The sequence below is a fragment of the Acomys minous genome, assembly GCF_964271855.1.
Source record: "Acomys minous genome assembly, chromosome: 8".
Taxonomy (NCBI): domain Eukaryota; kingdom Metazoa; phylum Chordata; class Mammalia; order Rodentia; family Muridae; genus Acomys; species Acomys minous.
The window spans coordinates 27,096,245-27,119,525 of NC_140489.1; the positions used below are offsets into that span (position 1 = coordinate 27,096,245).

At 41.2% G+C, this 23,281-nt stretch overlaps 1 protein-coding gene across 4 annotated transcripts in view; it reads left to right on the forward strand.

Moving 5' to 3' along the window:
- Positions 1-23,281, forward strand: part of CEP128 (centrosomal protein 128) — a 361,366-nt gene that overhangs the window by 4,730 nt on the left and 333,355 nt on the right. For 3 of the 4 annotated variants that reach the window (XR_014780873.1, XM_084791446.1, XM_084791448.1), the window contains exons 3-5: positions 15,536-15,676; positions 18,980-19,141; positions 20,709-20,795. Coding sequence is in view for 3 of the 4 variants with exons in the window: in XM_084791446.1 (XP_084647572.1) it covers positions 18,995-19,141; positions 20,709-20,795 (234 nt within the window). In the remaining variant the exon portion in view is untranslated. The remainder of the gene's footprint in view (positions 1-15,535; positions 15,677-18,979; positions 19,142-20,708; positions 20,796-23,281) is intronic. The other variant, XM_084791447.1, reaches the window with a different exon arrangement.

The following is a 23,281-nucleotide window of genomic DNA, read 5'->3' on the forward strand; positions in this document are numbered from 1 at the left end:
ATTTATGAGTAACAATTAAGGCCTTAAGTTGAGAAGTAGATTGAATAATCTCCTTTTTGTCCTATCATCCTATATATTTATATAGTCTCCCCTTTTTTTTCAACCCCTCTCTCCATACCTAAGAAAGAAAGATAAAGGAAAAGAGAGAAATCCCTGAGTCTAACCTTGTTTTCTTTATGAATAAGACCAATAATAGCTTATAACCAACTCCCAATGACAATAAACATCTGTAGCCCAAGAAAGCGACCAAAAACCTACCCAACCCCCCTTAAGGAAAACGGGCTTCTTTCTCTTAAAGTTTCTTCTGGCTGATTTGGGGCAAATAATACCTGTGTAGTGGTCCAGATAAAATTGGGAAAAAATGGTTAAGCAAGCTAGGAATAGTATTTGTCATCCAGTCTCTAAATGTTTAAAAATTCCAGGCTAAGTCCTGTGTGGGACAGTCTGAAATGCTGGGTCAATTGGGATCAGGAGCGTACTTTGAAGCTGTCCTTCTCTGATGAGGAACAGCAACCGAAGCACTTCGGGCTGGAGTTTGAAGGATGCAGGATGTCAGCGTCTCAGCATGCTGGAGGAATGAATCCTGTCAGGTCTGACCCAGCATCATTGTCCGGTTCTTTTATTCTGAAAACACATAACTTCTCATAAGCATTACGCAGTCCCAATACTATACATGTACGAGGTGAGGTGTGCAGGATGAACAGAACAACCAAAGATGGCCCTCTGCTCTCTGAGCAGAAGAAAGACATCTGTAAATCTTCATGCTTGCCATACAAAGAATGGCATCTGATAATAAATCGTGGGGATTCTTTAACCAGCAAGAAGCTTTGGCTGTGTGCAGACATTCGTGTCTCAGCCAGTCTCAGAGCTATTCCCATGTAGTGGGACTGACTTAAGTTGGCAGTCTCTCTTTTATCCAGGTCTGTTTCATTTTGACCTCTTTCACAGGGGAAATATAACACCACCATTGACAATGAACATACAATTATTATCATATTGAAATCAAAACAATATTGTATAGTTCTAAATGCCCTTCTCTAGCCTCTATGGTGCCTGATGTACAGGCCAGGCTGCTACCTGTTTCCTGAGAGAATGCTTCCCGTTTTAGAGACAAGCCAATTGCCCCGAGCAAAGAAAAAGGCATTGAGCTTTAAATAAGCATATAAGCTTTCATTTTATTTTAGGGTTTATGTATACTGTAGGCATCGTGTACCTGCCTTCTCACATTTGTTGTGGGTGTTTTTGTCTACCCCTTCTCTTCAAGGGGATGGATGCTCGCACCTTTTAGTTCTAAATGTCCTTTTCTAGGCTCTAAACATTATATTTAATTAATTAATACTTAAATAAACATTATATTTCCAAGTTATCCTCTAGAAAAGCTCCTCAGTTTTATAGATAACACATTTTTATTTATTTATAATTTTGTGTATGTGTGTTGGGGGGTGTGCTACATGTGTGGACACACATCAGAGGAAACCCTTGTCAACCTTGAGCAGGAAAGCTTTGCTCATCTGTCCAAAACAGATAAACAAGGACACCATTTAGTTGTTTTAATTTGCAATTCTTCAGTGAGATGAGTCATATTTATGCATTTGTTAGGGACATTTATAGTCTGTGAGTTGCCTGTTTATGTGTCCTTTGTGCCTTCTACTCTTGGAGTGTTATTATTTTTGTGTGCTTTTTGAGAGCTAACTGTTCCCCCAGTTCTCATATAATGTAAACATCCTGAGTTTTTCCTTTGCTTCTTATGTCTTGTTATGGTATTTAGGAATGATCTTAAGAGATTTAGCAAGCCTTTGTCATATATTCATCTTTTTATGACTAATATAATAACCCTCAACATAAATCTGTATACTGTGACTGGAGGATTTTGGAGAAGGCAGCATTCGTGGGTACACGAATCTGTTTAGCTGGTGGACATTTAGAATCCGCGGTGTGCGTAGGGTTTGCCGAGGGAATGAGTGAGCGCACACATGAATGGCTGTGTGAACTAAAGCTGAGCTGGAGCTAGACTCTTTCAAATGAGGAGCAACATTGCACAAGAAGTGGACCATGATTGTTATTTTAAAAGATGCATAGTCAATTTATAGATTGTAGAAAAAAAGAAAAGCTTGGTGGTGGGCAGGGGAAGGCTTTTAAATGCCCAAAATGGATTTGTTCCTGAGCAGCAACTAACTGGTCTGCGGAAATTCTCTGCTTGAAGAACTCAGGGGCAGAAGATACTACAGAATTTCGAGTTGAGAGCTTGATAGTACAGGCAATTGAAGACCGTAAGTAGCTGCAAATGACATTGTAAGGTCAAACTATTTCTCAAATAACTGAGTAAACTTAGGTTTGATCCAGTCACTAGTGAGTTTTAGTATATGCTACATAAATTTGAAATGCTGCCTTGTTTACCATATAATAGGCATTAGCATTAGTATTCACATTAATATCATATATTAGTATTCATATTAATAGTATGTGCCTCAATCACTATTTAAGACATCAAATAATTAATTTAGATCCTTTGTTAATGAAATTTCTCTATTTAATAATTGCTTAAGTAGTACTTATTATTATTTGTAAAGCTTCGTACTTTGAATTTTGTTTCTGGATTAATTAAGACAGGATAATTAAAAAAAATCTAGTTGCAAATTAATTTGATAATGGTCCAGTTCATAGAAGCTACTATGCTGGGCTCCAACCTTATCTGATCCAGCTAGTGTTTCTTTAGGAGAATATTTGAAATAGGTTTATGTGGTTCACAGTTCTAGTTCTCACAGAGTCCTAACAGCATCGCCGTGTGGTCTGTTACACATCCCTGAGTTAGGAATGTGTCACATCCTGGAAGGTAGGTATGCATGAGTGGGTCAGGGAAGGCCATGTGAGAGAGGGAGCAGGAAAGCCACTGACAATGACAAGCTGGCTTTACAAGGATCTACTTGCCCAGTAACCTATTCATGGGAGTTGGAGATGAACCCTTCTTTGAGGGTGTCCTTAAGTGTCCTCCCCCCAGTTCACATCACCTAGAGATATTGGTTCTCAACCTGTGGGTCATGACTCCTCTGGGGGGGGTCACATATTTGATTCCTAACAATAGTACAGTTAGAGTGATGGAATAGCAATGAAGTAATGTTACGGTTGCAGGTCACCATAACATGAAGAACTTTATTGGGAAGGTTGTCGCGGCATTGGGAAGGTTAGAACCACTGATGTGGAGGTTCCATTGCCTCTAAGGAGCCAATCTTAGAGCTCAGGCTTCCAGCAAATAAACTTTTGTGGGGACAAAACACATATAAACATAGCAAACCATGAATCAAGCAGTCTTGGTTGACATTTAGAGGGTTCATGGATGCATAGTAAATACCAGTCAGAGCTGCCTGAGCTAGGTTGGGGCAATAGCCACCTTGAGTACAGTGGGCCCAGAGATGGGCTTCTGCAGAGAAGGGAGGCTTCCTAAAGGCATTTCTTCTGAATTCAATCTTGATGGGGGAGTAAGAGTCAAGGATGGATGGTTAGGAATGTGGTTCTTGAGAAAGATCCAGAGAGTGAAAAGAAGGTACAAGGAAGTAAGACCAGCATTGGCCTCATGGTGAGAGGACTTGACATGCTTGAGTAATTGAACAAGAGTTCCGTGGTACAAATAGCCAAAACTTTATGGGGATGTTTGATAAGTGTCTTATTTGAGATACGCACCTCTAAGATTTCAGAGCTGTGAGAAGGAAAGGCTTCTTCTGTCTGGAATGTACGTTAGATTCCAGACAGAATCTTTATGCCTGAAGTGCTGTAGATTGAATTAAGTGGGGAGAGTGGACAAGAGAATGCTTCATGGCGTTGGTGAGGGCTGTGAGGAGGGTGGCTGGCTGGGGTCTTGCCTTCCTGACTCACAAACCTTGACTCAGTCGTGGATGCAGTGGGAAGGAGCCGGTCAGCGAGCTGTTTTGATGGCTTAGACAAGTACGGGACTTAGATTCCAGTGTTCTTAGTGCAAGTTTTTAAAACAAAGTAATTTTGGGCTCATACCTGACTCAACTGCCATCGTCCTTTACAGCATAAGTAAGGTTGTAATTATATCAACTTTACAGGATTGGTATAGAAATCATGAACAAATGCTAGTTACTTTGAAAGCTCTAAAGTGGGGTACGAGTTAAAGGTAACTGGCACAATGAGGTCCTTTCCTTTCTTACAGCTGTTTCCTTCACTAGGAAATAAAGGAGCTTATTTCCTTTTAACATTAAGAAGACAAGTATGCTTTGTGATGCACAGAAATAGCTTGTTTTATTTTTTTTTTAAAGACCCTGAAATGATTATATGTTTATAGGTGCTCTCCCCACACCCCCGGAACATGATAGGCTGTCATGTGTTACACTACCTGCTTAAGTGTGTGTGTGTGTGTGTGTGTGTGTGTGTGTGTGTATTCTGACCTCATTGCATCCTTATTCCTTCCATTATTGGGAGGCTGTCACATTTATGGTCTACATTCTGAGACCATCCTGTTTTCTCAAGGAAAGTAGGGTTGAGAGGAAAGTTATGTAAATAGCTCTTTTTCAGAACCAAATCAAGTCAGTTGTTATGCTAGTAAAATGTGGTTACATAACAGTTAGCCTTTGCTGTATAACAAACAAAACCTTGGAGACTTAAAACAATAAACGATCAGGCCTCCACAGAGGGCTAGCTAAGCTGTATACTTAGTGGCTAGACTTGTTCAGTTGGTAGGGTGCAGCTGGCTGGTCTGCTGCTCTATCTAGGCTGGAAGACTGGGGACATTTATGTGTCCTGTGTCTTCCACTTTCTGGTCTTCGAAGACTTCCAGGAAAGTAAGGTGGAAAAGATAGGGGAGGTGAGAGAGCACGATCCAGGCTCACCCCCATTTCTCTTTAGGCCGCTACAGTTAAAATCCTGCTAAGGGCTGAGCTCATAGCTAGCAGTTAACTACTTAAGGTAGGAGGGAAAGAAGTATATAGAGGTAAGGTTTTGCATGAAATTGAATGCATTAACACCCCAATTTAGTTTCTTCAAGTTAGTGCAGAGCCTTTCTGTGTAGCTTACTTAAAAGCAAGGAGCAGTATTTCATTCCAGTTTAAGTCTGCAGACATGGATAATTAAGATGCTTGCCAGAGTGTCAGTCTTACTGTTCTGCCTACCATGGAGACCACTAATACCATCCTTCCTTCCGGTCTGTATGGGAGACTACCTCCCATGCATGTCTGCTCATTATTTCCTCACAGTTTGACTCATAACCTTTGTCTTATTTTATTTTAATCCTTAGTAGGATTGCAGATTTAGTTCATGGAGCCAGTCAAGTGACTCACCATGTGAGCCAGGTGCTACACCGCCTAGGGTGTCTTGTGTACATCCATGCTGTGCTGTGTGCATCCACGCTGTGCTGTGTGCATCCATGCTGTGCTGTGTGTATCCATGGTATGCTGTGCTGTGTGTATCCATGGTATGCTGTGTGCATCCATGCTATGCTGTGTGCATCCTTGGTGTGCTGTATTCATCTATGGTGCGCTGAATGCATCCATCCCATGGTGTGCTGTGTGAATTCATGCTGTGCTGTGAGCTTCCATGCTGTGTGCTGTGTGCATCCTTGGTGTGCTGTGTGTATCCATGGTGTGTTGTGTACATCCATGCTGTGCTGTGTACATCCACGATGTGCTATGTGCATCTATGTTGTGCTGTGTGCATCCATACTGTGCTATGTGTATCAACACTGTGCTGTTGCATCCATTGTGCACTGACTGTGCTGTGTGTATCTATGCTGTGCTGTGTGCATCCATCCTGTGCTGTGTACATCCTTGATATGCTGTGTGCATCCATGGTGTGCTGTGTGCATCCTTGATGCACTGTGTGCATCCATGGTGTGCTGTGTGCATCCTTGATGCACTGTGTGCATCCATGGTGTGCTGTGTGCATCCTTGATGCACTGTGTGCATCCATGGTGTGCTGTGTGTATCCATGCTCCTGTGGGAAAATCAGTCCTCAGCATTGATGGATTCTTTGATTTTTTTTTTCCCCCCAGAAAACTGGAAACTGGACATTTCAAGTGAAGTCTTTTTTCAGATTCATGTTTTAAAATAACCCAGTTAGTTTCAAATAGACATTGGCTGTGTCCAATTAGTCTTCCAAGTTACATTGTTTGAATTAAACAAAATGATGTAAGAAACTCAGGGTTCCTGTTGTCTGCCAGTCTCTGTTTCAGTCAACCCAGGTGAGTTGGAACACATGGTAGTCACACACTCAGAGGGTTTAATTCTGGTGTGCTATCTGGGGAATGATTGTGCTGTTTATCTATTTTATTTGTAGTAAATGCAAGAGTGTAATTCTGGGCTTAACATATTCATCTCAGATTTGGCAGTAAGCATAGCCATTTCTCTGGACCTTTTCTGTCTTTTGGCTTATGGTTTCAGGGCATCATGATGCAGAATGTGGTGAACAGAGCTGTTTAACTCAGGTCATTCCTTTAATGACCAGTTTCTCTAGGTAGGCCCTGTCTCGAGGTTCTAGAAATACCCATAGTAGCACCGCCAGCTGGGACTAGCCCTTTAGCATATGTAACTTTTAAGGGGCCCAGGAGATTTTATATGTGGACCATAGCACTGGCTTGCAGATGTACATTAGAGAGTGATTGTTAGGGCTTTCTGGGATCTGGAGAGATGGCTCAGGGGTTAGGAGCACTGACTGCTCTTCCAGAGGACCCAGGTTCATTTTCTACCTGGTGGCTTACAAGTCTCTGTAGTTCCAGTTCAGGAGATCTGATGCCCTCTTCTGGCCCCTATGAGCACTGCACATGTGGTACATTAATGCAAAGCAAAATAGCAAGGCACATAAAACAAACTTTAAAAAAAAAAACAGGAAAAGGAATTCCTTGAGATATAAATAATGAATATGACAGATGCTGTTCTGCGTCATGGAATAAGGGGTAAACAAGATAGAACCTCTGCCACCTGGTTACAGGTTTTGCCTTACCAATCGACATAGGACACCTGTCATAGCTAGTTGCTAAGTGAGTGTGGTTCTGGCATGCTGCTTTCTAATCACGTGCTCTGATATTAAGCCAGGTGCTTTTTATTTTATAATTTATTTTTAAAGACTATTTCATATTGACCTTTAATTTTAAAGCCTACTCGACAAATTTTTATCTTCTTGTTTTTTTCCTTTTTTACCCCCTTGCTTCTATTTTGCTATTCCCGCCCTCCCTCCCTCTTCCACCCAATTCCTCTCCCCTAGTCCTCTGAGGGGAGGATGTATGGGTGCTCCTCTCCCACCATCTGACCATAGGCTTAAACTTGGCCATACCACTTTACTGGATTGTCTGGTGCTGTAATTGAAATACTTCTGGAGCAGTGTGGTCCTCAGCCTTCCTGGTGCTGCGACTCCTTAATACAGCTCCTCATGTGCTGTCCCCATCCATAAAATTACTTTTGTTGCTACTTCATAGCTGTAATTTCGCTACGATTTTGAATTGCAATATGCGTATCTGATATGCAGGATATCTGCCATGAGACCCGTCTGGGGGTCACGACCCACAGGTAGAGAACCACTGCTTTAGAACGATGCGCATTCCCTGTAACATATTAGAGATAGCAGGCTTCAACGCTGGAAACTAACTTCAGAGCGTATGGCAACTATGCCACTGTGTTTGCAAGAAAAAGTGTAGTGAGTCCTCAGATGGTGTTGTTCTGCTCTAGCTAGTGGGTGGCTTGCGTGTGTGACTCTAGCCAGTAGGTGGTAGTTGCGAGACAGGGTTTTACTGTGTGGCCCAGGCTGGTCTTGAACTTGTCATGAAGTGCTGGGATTCAGTTTTATTTCTTCTATTTTGGGCCTGCCTTGTGTTAGTGTACCAAATATTTCCCAATCTGAGGCTTCTTTATCTTTTGAGAAAACATCCTTTCCAGTAGTAATCCTACCCCCCTTTTTTTCAACATATCCAAAAAAGAAAAAAAAAAGTTCACGTATAACTTCCTCTATCCATTGCTTCTTCTTTATTTGGGACCTGGGAGCCTCGCTTTCATTGCTTTGATGAGATCGCTTCCCCCTCCCCCCCCCCCCACACCAACACAGGGTTTCTCTTTACAGCCCTGGCTGTCCTGGGTCTGGCCTGAGACTCAGATTGGTTTGCCTCTGCCTCTTGAGTGCTGAGATTAAAGGTGTGCACCATCATAGCCTGGCAAGACTGCTTTTAATATGTGCACTAACAACCCCAAAGCATTGTTCCTTCTAATCCTTTTCGTACTTGGCTGTCTGTTATTACATCACAGTTCACTTGTTTTCCCTCTAAACCAGGGAGGTGGCTACCCCACAGTAAGTTCAACAGGGAGAGTTTAGCATGACATATGAATTGAGAAATGTTCCATAGGCCAAATCTAGTCCACCCACTGGCCAAATCAAACTGCCCATTCTCTTACACTGTCATCTTCTTCAGCTATAGTTGCAGGTTATAGTAGTTGTTTCTGAGACTGTACAGTTCACAAGATTGAAAATATACATTATAGCTTATGCTGCTTAGTTTTATGTCGACTCGACACAAGCTAGAGTCACGGGAGACGTGAGTACCTCAATTAAAAAAAAATTGCCTCCATAGGATTGGGCTTTTGGCAAGCCTGTATTTTCTTAGTTTGTGATTGATGGGGGAGGGCAGAGTCTGTTGTGGGTGGTCCTGAGTTTTATAAGAAAGCACACTGAGCAAGTCATGAGGAGCGAGTCAGTAAGCAGCACCTCCATGGCCTCCACTTGAGCTCCTGCCTCCAGGTTCCTGCCTGGTTTGAATGCCTGCCTTCGCTTCCTTCAGCAGACTGTGATTCAGGATGTGTAAACCAAATAAACCCTGTCTTCCCCAAGTTACGTCTGGCCCTGGTGTTTCAGCACTGAGGTACAGATGCTAATTGAGACATGGCTCTTTATAGCAAGACTTTGCTGACCCTGATGCAATCAACTATAGGAGGACCCATTAAGGAATGGAGTAAGCCTAGAATTCTCACACCTGAGGGCAAATAGCCAAGGAAGGCATAAACTTGAAGTGTGCTCCTCTGTAAGCTTGAGATCCAGAGCCTGTTGGGGAAGATGTGGATGCATCATTGGGTGGTAGAGAGACTTGTGGTTGTCTAGGCTACAATTGACCCATAGTCACTGAGCAATAGGTTCCACTGCTCTGGGATGAAGGTGGAATGAGTGTAGGGATGGGGAGATGCCACTTGTTTCGGTAACTGGAGACAGTTCTCTGTGGGTTGCAGTGGGGCCTCTGACTGCAAGTGAGATGAGCCCATGAGACACTGGATGTGAGCAGGAGGGAGTGGTACTAAAACTTGACGGGGATGAACGTCACTAGAGATCCCACCTGCAAGGTTAGGAAATGGAAAGGCAAATGGTTGGAATTAGATAAGATTATTATCCTGAGTGAGGTAACCCAGACCCAGAAAGACACGTGTGGTGAAAGTTGCTTTTTAAATATGTTTACTGTGTCTCCTAGTTTTCTCCTTAGCTCCTTCTCACTACCTTTTATATGTTGAAATCCTTCTGGGATTTATTTCCCCCTTGTTCTCTTTCCTTTCTTATGTATTTTTAAAAACAATTTTAAAACTTATTTTTCATTTTATGTGCATTGGTGTTTTGTGTGCATTGCATGTATGTCTGGGTAAGGATGTCGGATCTTGGAGTTACAGGCAGTTGTAAACTGCCATGTGAGTGCTGGGAATTGAACCCAGGTCCTCTGGAAGAACATTCAGTCCTCTTATCCACTGAGCCATCTCTCCAGCCCTCTAGCTGTATTGTTTATTTTGTGGTCTCAACTGCTTCCATACTGAGCACTCGCAAACTTTTCCCTACACCAGGGTTCTAGTTACCCGTTAAGTATCTTGACCTTTGCCTCCTTTGTGCTGCGATGCCAAGAGTAGACCCCATCCTTGGACTTTTTTCATTTGTAATATAGTAAAGATGCAGTAAAGGATGAATGAATGGCCTGCTTTGAGTATCTCTGGTTTAGGGACCAGGTACCTTGTTTTCAGCACATGTGGGAACTGGCTGCTGGACTGATGGTTGGCTTTGGTTTTGTGTAAACGTTTGAGAGATTTGAGGGGAGAACTTACAGAAGAGCACTCATGTAAAGAAAAAAGGAACAACTAACTGACAGCTATTTGTACATGGCAACCTTTGCTAACTTGGTGACTTTTTCACCTGAAGGGTGGACTGCACCCTCGAGCTCTATGGCTGTTGAGACAGGGAGAAATACATTCTGAAAATTGAATTTGGTTGATGATTACGTTTAAAACACATTTCCCCTCTCAATATCAGTGTCATTACCTTGACCATCTTCACTGAGGACAGTTGCTTTGGGTAGGGACAGCAGAGGCACAGGGAGGCCATAGACACAAGACACAATCACCCACTTTACATGCACTAGTCAGTCTTTGTGAAATATCACCCCTGGTGCTGGGTGCTTATCTTTTATGGAACAGCTTGCAAATCCTAATTGTTTTAAACTGACTCTGAGGAAAAGAGATTTGAGAATCAATAAATCACAGCTCTCATACATACAAATGTGCCTCATTACAATGAAGACAATCTGATGGCTCTTTAGGTCAAATAACAAAAGGGGTGGACTTGAGTTTATAAAGGCTCGCTTCAGCCCTCTCATTACAAGGCTCAAATGTGGCTTTCTCTCTCTGGGCCCAGTGTCCAGGGATGCATATGGGCATTTGTTCAGGTGGCATGAATGGATGAGGGCTCATTGCTTTCACTGGCAGTTGTATGTCTTCTTTATAAGGTTCATTAAAGCAGCAGCCACAATATTTATATCTTTAAGTATCAATGTGTTAGAAGCAGCTAAATAAACTATTCTAAGAACCATGCTGTCTGCTATTCAAATAGAGCTTTCTCTACGATTTTATAGACCTTTAACCAAGGTCACCCCTCCTAGTCCTCTCTTGATCCTTGGACAATGCTCAGATCTGAAAAGCAGTCAGTGCAAAGTTTTGTTGCACAAGGAGGTGATAGTGAGGTGTGGAAGAGTAATTACTGTTCTTTCTCCAGCTGATGGAAGTGCTTTTCTCACCTTCAGACAGAATTTGAATTCACCTTCCTTAAGTCGTTCTTTGGATTTGACAGTTCATTCTTTTCTGCTATTGTGTATCTTGGTGGCATTTTCCTTTCTTTCTTTCTTTCTTTCTTTCTTTCTTTCTTTCTTTCTTTCTTTCATGATGAGGAGAGTGGACTTCTCATCTAATTGAATTTGTATTCCTTGGCATTTCTAAAAAGGATGAAAAATTTCCTTGGGCCTATGTAGATGTTTTTCTATTTGTCTTAATGTTTCTTCTCCTCCCCCTTTTTGCTTCTTTCATTTAAATTTTTCTTTTTATTATATTTTCATACAGTACATCCCGACCACAGTTTTCTCTTTGTCCACTCCTCCTAGTTCCCTTGCCACCTCCCCTTTCCCCCAGATCTCCTCCTCCTCCTCCTCCATTTCCCTCAGAAAAGAACAGGCCTCCCAGGGACATCAACTGAACGTGGGAACATGACATAACAGCTACAGCTAGGTACAGACTCTTATATCAAGGCTGGGTGAAGCAATCCAGCAAGAGGAAAAGGGTCCCAAGAACAAGCAAGAGAGTTAGGGACACCCCCATTCTCACTGTTAGGAGTCCCACAAGAACACCAAGCTACATAACCATAACATATGCAGAGGACCCACTGAAGACCAATGTGGGCTCCATGATTGTTGCTTCCGTCTGTGAGCCCATATGAGCCCTGCTTAGTTGATTCTGTGGCCTGTGTTCTTGTCCTCAACACCTCTGGCTTCTATAAATAAGTCTTCCTCCTTTTCTGCAGGGTCTCTCAAGCTCTGTCTAATGTTTGGTGTGGGCTGTGGGTCTCCTCCCATCAGTTGCAGGATGAAGCCTCTCTGATGGCAATTGGGCAAGGCACCAATCTATGAATCACGAGGAATTATTTCATTTATTTTTATTTTTCGCCAGTTGTGTTTGGGCTTATCCCAGGTCTCTTTGATATTCATTGGCAGTGTTGGGCATGTGTTCCTTCTCATGGCCTGGGTGTAGTTAGACCAGTCATTGGGTGGCCACTCTCACAAGTTAGACTGGTCATTGGTTGGCCACTCCCACAAGTTCTTTGCCACCATCTTGCAGCACATCCTGCAGGCAGGACAAATTGTAGGTCGAGATTGGTGTCCCAGTCCTACCACTGGAGGCCTTGCCTGGTTTTAGGCTCCATATCCGCCATCACTAGGATTTATGCTTTTAGATTCCAGGGAGTTACCACTGTACTAGGTTTCCACATCGTTCCCCAAGTGCCCCCTCTCCAATTCCGGTCATTTCTCCTTGTACTCTCTCCCTCCATCCCTCCCTTACCCCTGCCTGCTCCCTCCTGTTCCCATCCCCACTAGCTCCCAGCCCCCTGCAAACCTACTCCAAACCTGTTCTATGTCCCCTTTCCCAGAGAGACCATGCGTTCCCCCGTGAGTCCTCCCTGTTACTTAGCCTCTCTGGGTCCATGGATTGTAGCATAATTATCCTTTACTTTATGGCTAATATCCACTTATAAGGGAATACATACCATTTTTGTCTTTCTGGCTCTGGGTTACCTCACTCAGGAATATTTATTTTTTTTTTAGTTCCATCCATTTGCTTGCAAATTTCATGTTGTCATTAAAAAAAAAAACCAGCCAAATATGATGTCCATTGGCTAGATCTGGATAGAGGTTCTAGGTTTACTGCATGCGTTTTCCTTGGTTGGTACAGTAGTTTGAGCTGATCCGCCTGGGTCCAGATCCACCAGCCTTAATGGTCTTCTCCACAGTTGTGTGTAAACAGGGACTGACTTGGACATGAACTCTGGTGTCCCCTATTTGACCACTTCCCCTTGGTGGGGAGACCTGGTGACACTCAGCGGAAGAGTAAGCAGGCTACCAGGAAGAGACCTGATAGATCTTATAGTGGGGGATGAGGCACACAGACCTAGGGGAGGGGAATAGGATGAAAGAGGGAGGGAGGGGGGAACGGGAAGATACAAATGAGGGGTTAACAATTGAGATATAATCTGAATAAATTACTTAAATTAAAAAACAGCTAAATCATAATCATTGTGTAAATGTACCACATTTTCTTTGTTCATTCTTCAGTTGAGGGACATCTAGGTCTTAATGCTTCTTTGAGCCTCAGATTGCAATATTGACTATGTGTCACTCATGAACCATTCTTAATGTGTTCTCTAAGGCAGCATTTGATCGCAATAATTGATGTCTCTATATATTCATGTTTTGAAACAGTGCTTTGATATATGTGTTCATTCTGGCATTTGGATTGTATCTTTTAGTAAGCCAGTTTTTAAAATAACTATCAATCAGCATCATTAACCACAAAGAGAATATACAGCACACACACAAAAAGGTTTCTCTTGGCTCCTAACTCATAGTAAGTGCTTCTGTGGCTGAAGTACAGTGTAGAGACAGCTCCTGCGAACTTGTTTCTTCAGCTCATCGCTGGGTGAGAGCTAGTGAAATGGTGTGGCCTAGGTCAGTGTCAGGAACTAGGAGTGGGGTCAGGCAGGAAAAGGAAACAAGTACCAGTGAAAAGAGAGTCCTGAGAACACAGGATGTGGAATTCATTTTCCAGATTGTCAGCTGTTGCTCTGCTGTGCTTGAAGGTGATCTTTATATTTCTTTCATATATATATATATATAATTTTCTTCTGATTATATATTGATAAAAATTCATTATTGAAAATTCATAAGATAGAAGAATAAAAGCTTAGAAGAATACAAATTGGAGATATACTTTGGAGGGTAAATATACTTTGGGAGAATAGTTTATTTCCCTATTACCCTTTCCATTTCCTGTGTCTCAAAATTTACATACTGGCAATTTATAGACATGCCAAGAAAATACAACATTTATTACAAAACTGGGACTCATACTTTAACCTTGCTTTGGCATTAAGCAAACTGTTCTTTGGGACCAGGATTTTTAGTGGCTATTTACTGTCCCATTGTTTAGTTCCATTGTATAGTAATACCTGTCCACACTAGGTGTTCTATGTTTTAGCCGTTCTTTTTTATTTTGAATTCACATAGTTTTCATTTTCTCTCTAGTACAACTGCACAGTAGATATCTTTATATACAGATTTTCGGTTGAGTTTTGTTTAGGGATCATTTTTGATCCTAGTATAATTGCTAGGTCAAAGGTACAAACAGTTCTTGGCAGGTAGTTTCCTGCTGATAGCCACACAGGTTGCATCAATTGGCACATCCCCATTAGCAGAGGTTAGGACTGCTCTTTCTGCTGAAACCCAGCTATCCACAGACGTTCTTACTTGATGGAAGCCGTAGGACAGGAAGACACCCTCACTGTTTAATTTGCATTTCTTAGATCATTCTGCTCCAGTTTTTCTTGGAGATGTGCATTTGTTTTGTTTTGTGACGACTTAGTGTATGTGTCACTATAAAATGACTCCGACTCTTACATATTAGCCGGTTTCACTGGGGAGGAAGGTTTTGGATTCGGTTTTCTTTAATACTAGTGGTCCTAGGGTATTGCACATTTAAAAACTAAATTTAAGCTGTAGCATAAAGTAATATATTATTAATTATGACTAAAGAGCATATAATTGCCACTGCTTTGTGCTTTTCTTTTTGGGGCTAAAACTATTTTCATGCATCTACCATAGCTTTAGAAAACTGTTATTAAAATAAAATTACATCATTGTCCTCCATTTCCCATTCCCTTCCCTTCTTCTAGCTCCCCCCATGTCCTGCTCACCCCACTCCTATTTCTTCCTTAAATTTTTGGTCTCCTCTTCTTTGCTATTGCTGTGCAAGCACACGCACTCGCACGCGTGCGCATACACACACACACACACACACACACACACACACACACACACACACACTCACACAGACCCCAACATAACCAACAACCTGCTGAGTCCAGTGTTGCCTGCAGGTACATGATTTCAGGGCTGACCACTTGGTACTGGATAACTAATTACGCCCCCCCTAGAGGAAGACTACTTTCTGCAGTCTTAGATGTCTCTAGGTTTTTTTTTTTGTTGTTGTTGTTGTTTTGTCTGAGTTGGGGCCCATGAGATTTCCTCTGTCCATATTAGCATGACTGCTGTCTACCCTTGCTTTTGACATATGTGTATACCTCTTGCCAACTTCAGTGGCCAGAGTTTGTTTTCTTCCTTTCCCATCAATATCGAGAGAGTGGTTCTTTGGCCCATGATAGATTCGTGTCTTTTGGTAGAAATATATCATTGGTACAATGCTGCTTTTGGTGTGTGCCACTTAGGCTTCCAGTCAGGTTTGCTATGGGAGCCATTCTTAACCTTTTCATTTTTAGTGATAGCGGAAGGAAGTGACAAGTTCTTATCAGCAATGAGAGTAACCTATTTATATAATCATATTCATATTCTTTCTTTAGTTTACTATTTGTGAAATTTAGGTAATAAAATTACTTACATGGCTGCCAAATGTTCATATGCTTTAAAAAGTAGATTCAGTTTCCCAGCTGCTGATCTCCTTAAATGCTCATGCCTCTGCAGGAATTCCACCAGATGCAGGAGCCTGAACAAGTCTCATTGCTCAAAGTAGTCGGAGTTAATAGTGGAAGAGTCGGAGCGCTGCTGTGAAGCTCATGCTGAAAAGTGATCGTATCTTATTGAAAGTATGTAATCCCAGCTGGGGTAAGTATAGGACTTCTTCCTTCTGTGTTGTCATGTTAAGAGGTAGTCTAATGTTGCTCTTATTTTATCTAGTTCTGCCATGATTTTCTGTTACAGAGTTAAATTCACATATTCTGCTTGACAGTGTATTAATAAAATTTAGTTATAATGTGTGTTCAATAAAATATTTTGAGAAACCTCTGCCAGTGTTAGGAGTATAAATGCATGGTGTAGGGTTTTCCACATGAAATCATGTTGTCTGTCTGCCTTGAAGGGGTGGGGCAGAAATTATACCGACTGTAGATAAGTTAAGAGAGTCTTGAGATTTTTTTTTTTGTAAGCAATATAATGCTCTAAGTGTTTTATTTCAGAAGTTCTAAGCACACTACGGTGATATTTATCACTAGTGATTAGTTATAGATGGTGTGTATATGGGGTCTTTCTGTATTAGTCTCTGTGTGAACTGTTTTAATCATTTTCCCAAATAGTGAAGAAGAACAATAATGGTTTGGCCTTTAGGTACTCTTAGTCAAGTTGAAGTTCAACTGTCTGTCTATTTGAAGAGCCTGATGTGCAGTGCAGTGCAGGCAATTAACTGTAGATGATGATTCACGTTGTTGGTACCCTTATATGAACCAGGTTGTCCTAAAGACACTTTGTTTTCTGTTCCCATCAACCATTGCAAGAGTAAGCACATTTTCCCTTTCATTGTCACCTTATTTTGTCTGATGATTTCTTAACTGATGACATTTCTTTGACAAGAGATCCCAGACATAATTGTTCTTTTCCTCATTTATCCATGGCAGGAAAAGTTTGTAAACAACAGCCCCTTACTTGGAGGCCAATGTTTGAATTGTTTCCAGGATTCATCATGAAATGTAGGAGAGAGGACACTTAGTTTTTCCTGTGTCATGTTTAAGATTTCATGTTACTATTTTACATTTCTGCATTTCCTTGGTATATTCATCCTGACAAATGATGAGAAGGAGTTGAAGAGACTATAGACACATGTATAGGACACAGTGTGTTCTGCTAGTGTGTTTAGTAGTTCTTCTGACCATTAAGATTGCTCACACATACTAGGTAACAGACATTGGGTACAGTGGAAGGAATACAGCATTGAAGATGGAGATGGCTAGTGAATCAGGCTCTGCTCCTGATATTCACTGTATGGAACTGGATTCATTCCTTAACTCTTAGTTTCAGCATTCTCTATAATTAGGGAATAGTTGTAGTTAATACTGTTTGTCATCATCACCATGTTGTTGTTGTTGTTGTTGTTGTTATTATTATTATTATTATTATTATTATTATTATTATTATTACTATCTATACTGGCTTGTGTAGTGCTGGCTCTACTATAAAGCTACACCCCCCAGGACCAGCAGTGCTCATCTTACAAAGTTGTTCTGAGGATCAAATTGGGTTGTCTATGTAAACACCACATAAGTAACTCATATGGTCACTGGTGCTTGGAAAATACAGATGCTTTCTGTATCCATTGCTAGAAAAGGATGGGAAGTAATTGAAAGAGAGTAAAAGGGAACACTAAAGAGATTCACAAGAGAGAGAGATGCAGACGGGGATTCCCAAAGTCCTGAAGGCAAAGGCGTTTCAGATGTTATATTGGTTACTGCTCTTGTTGCTGTGACAGATACCTGACAGAAGCAGCTTAAGGGAGAAAGAGTTTTTCTTTTTGGCTCACAGTTTCACAGACTTCAGTCCGTGCTTGCTGGTCCAGAACATCCGCATGATGGGCATTGTGGATAATCTCCTTCACTTCTTGGTGGACAGGGCGCAGAGAAAGAGGACACACAGTCAGCTGTTTCCTCAAATTGTGTCCAGCTTCTTACCCTTTACCACACCCCAACAATGCCATTATATTATAAGCCTATTAAGACAGCAATCCATTAATTATTAGGACAAGAGTCTTCATAATATTATTGTTTCTTGAAATAGTATCACCCAGAGATTCTCTAATGCCCCAGGCATTTGTTAATCTAATCAAATTTGTACTTAGGATTAATTATCATGGACATTGTTGTATGAACGTTTTTTCCGGGGTTGGAGGAAGGACACTTAAATAGTTGTGATCAGGAAAAGACAAGGCCAAACTGGTGCTGCAGCATTAGTTTCCTGTTTATGTTTTCTGATGTGGGAGGGAGCCCTTCATGGGGGTCGTGCTTCTTATATGCACGAGGCAGAGACCCAAGAAGAGAGTGAAGGAGGAGGAGGCTGAGGGACACGGGCGTGAGGACATGGAGGAGACGGTGGAGGAGGAGGAGGCTGAGGGACACGGGCGTGTGAGGACATGGAGGAGACGGTGGAGGAGGAGGAGGCTGAGGGACACGGGCGTGTGAGGTATGTGGTGTTCGCAGGGGATTCAGCAGCTCTAGATTTCAGTTTGTGTGAAATGCTTAGCTATTTCATGGATTCTTTTTCTGAAGTGGTAAAGATAGCCTGTAATTTAATTTTGAAAAGAAACCTGAATACACAGCAAGAGTCCTTCACCATTTCTGGGGACACGATTATACACACCCAAGCTACAATAAAAGTAAAGATCCCAAAGACTCATAATATTAGGTCATGGGGAAAAAATGTCATCACACTGTACATAATAAGGCAGGAAAATGTCCATGTAGATTTTAGGAATATTACAGTAGTATATATTAAATAGATAAAGGACTAATATTGAAAACAGGAGTCTTTTTCTTCATGTGTATGTGGTGTATGCATGTTCACATGTGTGTGTTTGTGTGTGTGCATGTAAACATGTGTTTGTACACACAGAGGGCAGAGAATGATGTCCCATGGTCCTATGCCTTTCTCAGCTGCTCTCCACCTTATTTATTGAGATGGGCTTTCCCCTTTAGCTATGTTAGCTAGCTAGCTTGCTCTGGGGATCCTCTGTCCCCTCTACCCAGGAAGCATTTACATGATGCTGGAAGTCAAAACTGAGTCACCTCCTAGGCTGCCAAAGTGTAGGTCTTCAGAGAATGTTTTTCTTTGGTCATGGATAGAACTGTTGACAGTGTTGTGAAATATTATACATGGAAGTACTTTTAATCCTGGCAGCAGAGCACAAATCTTAGGAAGTGGTACTTGGAGTTGATAACCCACTGCAACCATTTGGGAGCAGTTTTCTCCGGGCAGAGCAAGCCGGGGAAGCAGAGTTACATGGGCAATGAATTCCTGTGTTTTCTTATGTGTCTATTTGATGAAAGACTGTTGTGATAAATACTTAAAAATACCAGAAAGTAAGTCATGTGTTCTTTCCGTCTGTGCTGTTTACTTGCTTGACACTGACTTGGATTTATTTGGAAGGATTTGTAGACATCAATGGCAGAATCATCCAGCGATTCAGACCACCTCCGCTATCATGATCGATTGAGTCGATGGGCAGCCAGAACAGTTCACAGGAAAGCTGGAAGTCATCCTACAATAGACGTCACCGCAAAGGTCAACACCATAACCAGTACTTTACAGGTTAGTCTGATAGGTTTTTAAATAGTCTGAGCTGAGTAATGGTTACAGTCCGTATATTGGTTTGTTTGTTTTCTTTAAGTACTGTACTAAATGACCCTCAGGCTAATGCTGGAAAATAACCAAATTTATTTCTCACAGTTCTGTAGGTCAGAAGATTGAGGAAGGTTCTGTTCCTTTGCCTTTTGTAGCTGCTCATGTACGTTGCCTTGGGCTTCTGTTCCTTTGTCTTCAGAGCCAGCTACCATGGTGATTGGTTCTTCCGTCTGTCGCATCCCTTTGGCTACCTATGTCTTCCTTTTTGTCTTCCTTTTCCTTTTTTGTTGCTGATTGTTTTTCTGGGGATCCAACCCAAGGCCTCACACATGCTATACAAGTGCTCTCTCTACCTGGGAGCCACATTGCCAGCCACCCTTTCTCTTTTAAGGGCACTTGCAGTTTCATCTTGTTCTCTCAATAATCCAGGAAAAATTCCATTCTAGATGTTTAGTTACATTTACAGAATCTCTTTATACATAGAAGTTATATAGGTGTAGTTCTAGAGACCATTAGTCTGGTTACCGTGGTGATTATACCTGAACTGTTAGTTTGTTGAGAATGTTTTAGGGTGAAATTGTATTTGCAAGTAAAATATAGTGGGAATGAAGCAATGGCAAGCACCACGGGTTAGTTTCCTACGCGCTGTGCCTTTTAGACAAGTTCTTGGGAAGCAGATTATCAGTAGGTGACTACCATATAGAAATGCTGTTTTGGTTTTGAAGGTAGTTCCTGATAGTGTTTGGAATTTTAATGGGGCAGTATGATCTTTTCCATCTGAAAAGCTTCAAAAGGGCATAGGTGGGTTTCATGGTCACATGGGGGAGAAACCCAGAAATCAATTATTTGCAGCTGATTTTCCTTTGCACATACAAGCAGAGAGTTTGGCTTTGCATTGCTTTGGATTAGTATGCTAGATGGGAAGAGAGTAATTGTTGGAGAAACAATAATTGTACATAAGAGTAACCACACCTATTCTTTGTAAATGTATTTATGCTAACGGAAGCATGGCATTTTAGAGTTTGAATCCTGTCTTCTTGCCAAAGAAGCAATGTCAGTAAGTAGGCCTATTCCAAAGAAACAATGCTAATTATCCCATATTTGTAGAAACTTTCAGTTTTGGTTAGAAATAAATTTATTGTTCATTAAAAGATTAAAGGCCATGTTTTCTCTTCTCGTGTTAAGTTCTGTAGTGAGGGGTCACTGGAGGGCACGAGACCTAAGGACCCACTCTCTTTACGTACCTGAGAACATTTGCTTCTTCATGATTCCTTCTGCTTTCTTTCTCCCCCCACCCCTCCCTCTTTCCCTTCCTCCCCCCTTCTTTGAATAAGGACTTAAAATTACCGGCTTCAGATTTTGCGTAAGTAAATTGCTAGTGAATTTGGAATCCTCTCACAGTGGTTTTAGCTATTTGCTGTGTATGAAGTCTGCTGATATCCGAGGTACCTGGCAAAATTAGATTTAATTTTTTGCCAATACTAAAATTGCTCAGAAAAATAGCGTTTGGGATGACAGGTTTTTCTTTCTCCAGGATACCAGTCGGAACCTGCAGCAAGTGGATCATATGCTTGGGCGATATCGAGACTACAGTGTCGGACAGGCAGGTGCCATAGAGCAGGTGAGAATGTTTCTGTTGGCTTGCATTGTTTACTACAGACTGGGAAGGCGTGATGTTAACAAGTATATATTTTAAACTGATTTACTGTTTCCAGTTTAAATTTAGTAAAAGGACCCAGATTTCCAACTTGGATTCAACTTAATATCATTGATTTACTCATAGAAAGGAGAATTCAGGACACAAACTAAATTGAGTTGCTAAACTTGGGCCACAAATACCACTTATAAGGGGATAGGAATTTTGGGTATGGTTTGTTTTAAAGTGACACATGTTCATTATCATTATTTTTAAAGATTTGTTTATGTTGGTGAGTGTTTTGTCTGCATGTGTGTATGTGTACAATGTGCAGGCAGGACTTGTGAAGGCTGGAGGAGGCATCAGATCACCTGGAGGTGGACTTACAACCAGTTATGAACACCTGATGTGGGTGCTGGGAATTGAACCTGGGTCCCCTGGAAGTGTATGAAGTGCTCTTAGCCACAGAACCATCTCTTCAGCCCTATGTTCATTCTTTTAAAAAATGAAACTTTGAAGGTCCCTGAAAGTTCTACTCCACAGAGGTGACACTTTTGATAATTCTTACTAGTCATTCCAAATACTTTGCCTATTTTTATGTGCGTACATGTCATTGCTTTAAAGAGAGGAACAGTGCAACATATGTACATGTTTTTTGTTCTGTTACTGTCCACACATCGTTGTGTGAGTGGACGTCTCTGACGGTTAGGGTTAATTGTCAGCCTGATACAGTCTACAGTTACCTAGGAGAAGACCCTCAACATGGGATTGGCAAGGTGGTCTGTAGGTGTAGCCGTGAGGGATTTTCTTAGTTGTCTTAATTGATATGGAAAGAGTGTTCAACTCACTGTGGGCAGTAGCATTTTATGGACTTGGGTTCCTGGACTATATAAGAGAGGGGAGGGGGCAGCCCCCGAGTGCAAGCAGCAAACCAATATGCACCCACGTATTTCTCTTTGCTCTAGACTGTGGTTGTGATGTGACTGACTGCCTCAAATTTCTGCATCACTTCCATGCTATTATAGCCTTTAACATTGGTTCTCAACCTGTGGGTCATGACCCCATTAGTGGGTCAATTGACCTTTTTACAGGTGTCACCTAAGACCATTAGAAAACACAGATATTTTATTATGATTCATAATAGTAGCAAAATTACAGTTATGAAGTAGCAATGAAAATAATTTTATGGTTGGGGGTTATCACAACACAAGGACCTAATTAAAGGGTTGCCACATTAGGGAGGTTGAGAACCACAAACCTATATAACCTGGAATTGTTAGCTAAGATAAATTTTTTTGGCAGGCAGTGGGGGCAGGGCGGAGGGGGAGAGTCAGGGTATTTTATCAGAAATAAAGCCAACTCAACCACCTTTTGTACAGTTGTATATATTTGGTAGTTTGGAGTGTCCAGGTTTTTTCTTTAATACAAACAGTAGAGTAGTGTCTGTGACTGTTACTGTAACATCTGGCCTCCCCCCCATGCGTGTGTGTGTGTGTGTGTGTGTGTGTGTGTGTGTGTGTGTGTGTGTGTATTTGTATAATCTTGTGGGAATGTTGGAATTAAGATTGGGAATAAGCTTAATGAATATATATATATATTTAAAGGTTTGCTAGATATTTCAAAATTGCCATTTCAAAGGTATGCCAAATTATGTTTAATTGAGATGCAGGGTAAGAAGGAAAAATACTTCAGAATTCAAGAATAAAGTTAATGCTTTTTGTATTAATATTTTGCTAGATTATCTATGCTTTGTGAGGGATGAGGCATTTAAGGTAAAAGAGATTTTTATATTTTACACTGTATTTAAGCTTAACGAAGGAAATGAGATAGCCAATTAGCCTGTGTGTCCTAAGCCTAGCCCCCTAGGTTCTTGGGAATTTGCTTGCTTCCCTTTGAGAACCCACTTAGATGTGTTCTTTATGAAGGAAGGAGTCGTATACATAGTAACAAGAAGGATTTACATTTATACAGTAATGGGTTATATATATTTGTGCTGTCCCAGTAGTCACATAACTGCCAAGCTATAATTGACGACTTGATTTCCTCTTAAAAGCAGAACCGTACTTGTTATTATTTGCTTGTAATTGGAAACTAATTGAGCATAAAGAAACAGGGCTTCTTTGCAAAGGTCTGTACTAATTTCACTTAGAAAATAAATGTGGACATTTTTATACCTACAGGATTTTTTTGATTTATAATGTGTTTGAAAGATTGAGCTGTAGACTTCATGTGTGTAGGTAACCCACAAACAATTTTAGGTTAGTTATTTTATTAATAATAGATTTTTCTCCTTTTTAATGTATTTATGAAAAATTGGAGCATTATGATTCACTAGAAGCAGAAAACAGTCCTTGCTTGTCATGTTGATAATTCTTCTTATGGCAGCAGTAGGAGTTGAGCGCTGCTGGACTCTGTGGAGTGACTCTTCAACCTGACGCCGGTTTCTTTCCAGCCACTTTTAGAATAAAAGA